Raw genomic sequence first — 6,268 nt, forward strand, 5'->3', positions numbered from 1 at the left:
TGTGCCTATGTGTCCTGTTAGGGGTGTCCTAATGTGTCTGGTTAGGGGTGTCCATAATGTGTCTCTTAGGGTTTCTAATGTGTCTGTTAGGGTTGTCCTAATGTGGTCTGTTAGGGGGTGTCCTAATGTGTCTGTTAGGGGTGTCCTAATGTGTTCTGTTAGGGGTGTCAACTAGTGTGTCTGTTAGGGGGTGTCCTAATGTGTCTGTTAGGGGTGTCCTAAGTGTCTGTTAGGGTTGTTAGGGGTGTCCTAATGGGTCTGTTAGGGTTGTAAGGGGTTTCCTAATGTGTCTCGTCAGGGGTGTCCTAATGTGTCTGTTGGGTTGTTCCTAATGTGTCTGTTAGGGGTGGTCCCTAATGTGTCTGTTAGGGGTGGTCCTAATGTGTCCTGTTAGGGTTTGTCCTAATGTTGTCTGTTAGGGTTGTCCCTAATGTGTCTGTTCGGGTTGTCTAATGTGTCTGTTATGTTGTTAGGGTGTCCTAATGTGTCTGTTAGGGTTGCAAGGGGGTGTCCTAAATGTGTCTGTTAGGGGTGTCCTATGTGTCTGTTAGGGGTTGTCCTAATGTGTCTGTTAGGGTTGTCCTAATGTGTTCTGTTAGGGGTGTCCTAAATGGTTTCTGTTAAGGGGTGTCCCTAATGTGTCTGTTAGGGGTGTCCTAATGTGTAATGTTAGGGGTGTCCTAATGTGTCCTGTTAGGGGTGTCTAAATGTGTCTGTAGGGGTGTCCTAATGTGTCCTTGTTAGGCGTGTTCCTAATTGTTCTGTTAAGGCATGTTAGGGTGTCCTAATATGTATGTTTTAGGGGTGTCCTAATGTGTCTGTTAGGGGTGTCCTATGTGTCTGTTGGGGTGTCCTAATGTGTCTGTTTTAGGCTGTCCTAATGTGTCTGTTAGGATTGGTTAGGGGTGTCCTCACTGTGTCTGTTAGGGTTGTTAGGGGTGTCCTAATGTTGTCTGTTAGGGGTGTCTAATGTTCTGTTAGGGCCCTAACAGACACATTAGGACACCCCTAACAACCCTAAAAGACACAATAGGACACCCCTAACAGACACATTAGGACAACCCTAACAGACACATTAGGACAACCCTAACAGACACATCAGGACAACCCAAACAGACACATTAGGACACCCCTAACAACCCTAAAAGACACATTAGGACACCCCTAACAGACACATTAGGAGGAAAAACGCATGAATATCCTTCAGATTAAATTCATAGCAATTGTATTGAAAAACTGAGTGAACAACTTTCGTCAGGTTAAACCAAGGTTTCTCAAAGTCGCACCCCTCCCAGGGCAAAAAGCAAAACGTGCACGCCTTGGGGTCTCCAGGACTGTTTGGGAAACCCTGGGTTAGATGTACATCAAGGGACAAGGCCTACAGACAATAGAGGCACAGTTTTAGTCTAAAAGTATATTGGTACAGTAGACAGACTAGGCTGCTCCCTCACCAATCGTCAGCTGCATCTCTTAAGAGGATGCCATCAAAATACGAGGAGATTTCCTCCACTTGAACTGAAAAGCTGACACAAGGATGTCACCTTGTAAATTTAGCCTAATCCTCTTTGTGACGCAATAATTGTTAATGTGCGCAACAAAATGATAATCACAGTGTGCAGGAAAAATAAAGACATGCATCCAACTGTAGTGATAAAGATATGCGTGTGTATTGCATACACGGGCACAGAAACACACATTTAGGTGGCAGCTTGGTAGCGTCTGTGGTTGTTTGCAGATAGAATGTTCTATGGAGGAGGAAGCGGAAACTGGGACACTGCGTGTGCTGCATGTTATTTTGTTTGGCTCTCAAGCTGTGCTCTAGACTTGGGGAAATGATTGGAATGTAGCCTAGCAGCACACATTCACTTCCATTAAAGGGCTTTGGAAATTACACTCAAACTGAAATGAGACAGAAAATAAACACTTTAGGAGGAGAGACAAGGGGTTTGAATGATGATGCTCATAAATCACAAGCAGAAACTAACTAACTGTTTATAGTTCCATCTAAATCATTACAATCAGTGTACTGTGAACCAACATCTACGCAGAAATCATGACTGATGAGAGAGAACCATAAAAAGGCATTAATTGGACTGTTAAATTGTGAAGACGGTGACAAGACGATGGCGTGTCCGAATACCCATACTAGTGTACTACATACTTAAACTGCATACTATGTACTCATCGTCACATTCTATTTAGCACGTACCGTTTAGTAAAAAGTATGCAGTATGCCACGGCCGCAACGCAGGAGGCTCCTGATTGGCTGAATAGGTGGGGCGGGGCAGAGTGCGGGTGGATTTTTCCAAATTCAAAAGACATGCATCACATTAACCAGCCTGATAATAACCAGCCTGATAATAACCAGCCTGATAATAACCAGCCTGATAATAACCAGCCTGATAATAACCAGCCTGATAATAACCAGCCTGATAATAACCAGCCTGATAATAACCAGCCTGATAATAGCTCATTTCCAATGTAATTAATTTCTCTAAACTCTGAATAGAATAGGAAGTTCTAGGCCTACTCAGGTTGGTTATAGGCAGACGATCACATTCAACCTATATTGTAGTAGACCATATAGCCCATCTATCCTATTTAAAAAGGACTGAAGACAGAAACAGATCATTTGTTTAATTTCAACATATGTATCAGTAAAAAACAAAATGCTGTAACATATAGAAATCAAAACAGTACACACCAAAACTTTTCAAAATGTTCAAATGAAAAGGACGTGGACAGTCAGGTGCATCGCAAATTCAGAACCGCTGGACAGCAACATAATAAACTAAAGCATTGATCATTGGGAAAGAGATCAGAATGACTGCTATGGCTTAATCCATACATTAAATAGGTAGCCTAGCCTACAGAAGAGATGAGTATAACATCCTGGCATTTAAACCACTCGATTTCCAAAATGTCACATACTATTAAACATTCTATTTTTGCATACTGCGTCCTGCGTGACTGCGTTGATTTCGCTACCGCATCCCCATATCTAATTGATCTGCTGTTGTGAAAGCCGAAATTAGTATGACATCCGGCCATTTAAAGTATACTTGATTTTCAAAATGTCACATACTATTAAACTTTATTTTTTTCACATACTCAGTCGGCCTACTATTTAAGATGCAATTATGGGTATTCGGACACGGCGTTTTCTTTCTAAGGGATAATTCGATTCAGCTGTTGGGGACAGAGGAAGATTAACAAAATAAACATTTGATTATGTCTGCAACAGAAGACAAGAGACTGCCTAGTGTAAAATGGGAAAACTTGGGAAATGGTGGATGACAGAGGGATAAGAGAGGAGAGAAAGGAGAAGAGGAGGAGGGAAAAAGGGTCAAAGGGGAGGAAAGGAGGAGGAGGGAGAGGGAAACAGTGATGACACAGGGCAGAGAAAAGAAAAAAGAGTTTACCAGGTTCCAGCTTAATAACTTTAATGGCAGCCAGTTCCCCGGTGTTGACATTACGGGCCTGGAGGAGAGAAAGAGAGAGGGAGAGAGCATTTATTAGCCAGCTGTCTGTAGGAGGGAACATACTGGAGTTTAGAGAGGACTGGCCTCTGTCAGACCAACACTGTGTTTAAGCCTGAGAGAGTGTAGGCTAGAACAGTCAGTTGGCTGCTACTGTAGGATAACATTGCTTAACTGCTAACTGGCCTTACAGGCTAACACATGTATCCAAAGTATTGTATGATGATAATAATAATAATAACAGTACTGAACTTATGGATGGAATATTTGCAAAGAGATTCATAAACAAATAAGTTTGATGGATATTACTGAAGATGGCTGATTTGAAAAGCAAATAAGATCATAAAGACAAATAGGTAGCCTATTGTGCATCATTATGATGATGTGGCCGGTAGGGGTGTAATGGTTTACCAAACCCACGGTTCGGTACGTACTGTGATTCTTTGGGTCATGGTTCGGTTTTCAGTACAGCGGGGAAACTAAATTCCAGTCACAATGCTCAGCATTCACAATGTTCCTGGCATTGTCTGTTGTGACAGGATTGTTATGTTGGGCCTCAAGTTTCCACTCTGATGCTGCGTTTGTAACCATGTGGGAGGTGGGAATTTACCAGTTGTAAAGTCAGAATTCGTTGAGAAATAGGGATTGGATAATGGCCAACAAGCGGTGTCAACCATAAATTAAAAGTACAGCAATCATGCTTSTAAACAAATTAGAGTTCAAAAACCACATTAATAGATTGCTTTTTATAAAGAATGTTTTGTGGTTGCATTTAACTACAGTAAATGCTGTTCTAGAGGCCATTTACTTTGCAGGTGAAGTCAGAGGTCCCCATGTTGGAGAAGTGGGTGCTCAGGATGATTGGTGAATTTCCCACTAGTAATCACGACCATTCAAGAGGATTTTTCATATGTGGTAAATTCCCACTTGGTTATGAACGCACCATGACACTGCCTCCTTCAGCTCCAGATGCGCACTTGTGACTCTCAAAGGGGCCATGTCTGTACCACCGTACGTACATCTCCCACTCCAGGGTAATGTGATGGGATGTCACTAAGCACAAAACAGGATGCATTGACCAATTCATTGAAAACTTCGGCTTTGGTTTGCTTATATAGAGCTGGCACTACCGGTTTGCTGAAATGGGTGCAAGAGGGAAGTTGTTAATGTCTGCAGCTATAAACTAAAGTATAAAATATAGCCTACCTATCGCTCTTCTAATTTCTTTGGCTCGGTTATAAATCAGCAGCCAAGTGCTGCTTGAATACAGAGGGAAACAATGTTGTGTTGTTTGTCTCTGTGTTTCAGTCTTGCTCCGCCGTAAATGGTGCAACATATTGGAGTCGTTGGCAGCTGCATAGGCTATTCTCGTTGAGCGTGGCGACATACTGTTAACGTTTTATCCACAACTTTGTCATTCGCCGTTGTAATCTACTGGGAAGCCAGAATGTTCCCAAACTAAATCAAATGAAATGTTATTGGTCACATACACATGGTTAGCAGATGTTAATACGAGTGTAGCTTGTGCCTCTAGTTCCGAAAGTGCAGTAATATCTAACAAGTAATCTAACAATTCAACAACAATACACACAAATCTAAGTAAAGGGATGGAATGAGAATATGTACATATAAATATATGGATGAGCGATGACCGAGCGGCAGGCAAGATGCAATAGATGGTATAGAATACAGTATATACATATGAGATGAGGAATGCAAGATATGTGAACATTAAATTGTTTTGGTATTATTATTTTTTTCCCAATTCCGTGGTATCCAATTGATAGTTACAGTCTTGTCTCATCGCTGCAACTCCCGTACGGACTCGGGAGAGGCGAAGGTCGAGAGCCCTGCGTTCTCCGAAACACAACCCAACCAAGCCGCACTGCTTCTTGACACAATGCCCACTTAAACTGGAAGCCAGCCGCACCAATGTGTCGGAGGAAACACCGTACATCTGGCGACCACGTCAGCGTGCACTGCGCCCGGCCCAGCACAGGAGTCCCTAGTGCGCGATGGGACAACAACATGCCTGCAGGCCAAAGCCTCCCCTTACCTGGACGACTGAGACATGTGACTAACAGAAATGGAACAAATGTGTCCCTGAGGGGGGGGGGGGGGCCAAAATCAAAAGTAACAGTCAGTATCTGGTGTGGCCACCAGCTGCATTAAGTACTGCAGTGCATCATCAGAAATCACGCACAGAATGAGCAGTATGGCTGGTGGCATTGTCATGCAGGAGGGTCATGTCAGGATGAGCCTGCAGGAAGGGTACCACATGAGGGAGGAGGATGTCTTCCCTGTAARACACAGCGATGAGATTGCCTGCAATGACAACAAACTCAGTCCGATGATGCTGTGACACACCGCCCCAGACCATGACGGKCCCTCCACCTCCACATCGATCCCGCTCCAGAGTACAGGCCTCGGTGTAACKCTCATTCCTTCAACGGTAAACACGAATCCGACCATCACCCCTGGTGAGACAAAACCACGACTCGTCAGTGAAGAGAACTTTTTGCAAGTCCTGTCTGGTCCAGCGACAGTGGGTTTGTGCCCATAGGCGACGTTGTTGAGGACCTGCCTTACAACAGGCCTACAAGCCCTCAGTGCAGCCTCTCTCAGCCTACTGCGGACAGTCTGAGCACTGATGGAGGGATTGTGCGTTCCTGGTGTAACTCGGGCAGTTGTTGTTGCCAACCTGTACCTGTCCTGCAGGTGTGATGTTCAGATGTACTGATCCTGTGCAGGTGTTGTTACACGTGGTCTGCCACTGTGAGGACGATCAG

The 6,268-nt window shown here is 43.9% G+C and overlaps 1 protein-coding gene across 1 annotated transcript in view; it reads right to left on the reverse strand.

The window, feature by feature from the left end:
* Window positions 1–4,314, reverse strand: part of LOC111951738 (mitogen-activated protein kinase kinase kinase kinase 3-like) — a 40,460-nt gene extending 36,146 nt beyond the window's left edge. Inside the window, 2 exon segments of the mRNA XM_070434840.1 lie at window positions 3,423–3,480; window positions 4,288–4,314. Coding sequence (XP_070290941.1) covers window positions 3,423–3,480; window positions 4,288–4,314 — 85 coding nt within the window.
* Between the last annotated feature and the right edge of the window lie 1,954 nt (window positions 4,315–6,268).

Source organism: Salvelinus sp. IW2-2015, linkage group LG25 (genome assembly GCF_002910315.2).
Source record: "Salvelinus sp. IW2-2015 linkage group LG25, ASM291031v2, whole genome shotgun sequence".
Taxonomy (NCBI): domain Eukaryota; kingdom Metazoa; phylum Chordata; class Actinopteri; order Salmoniformes; family Salmonidae; genus Salvelinus; species Salvelinus sp. IW2-2015.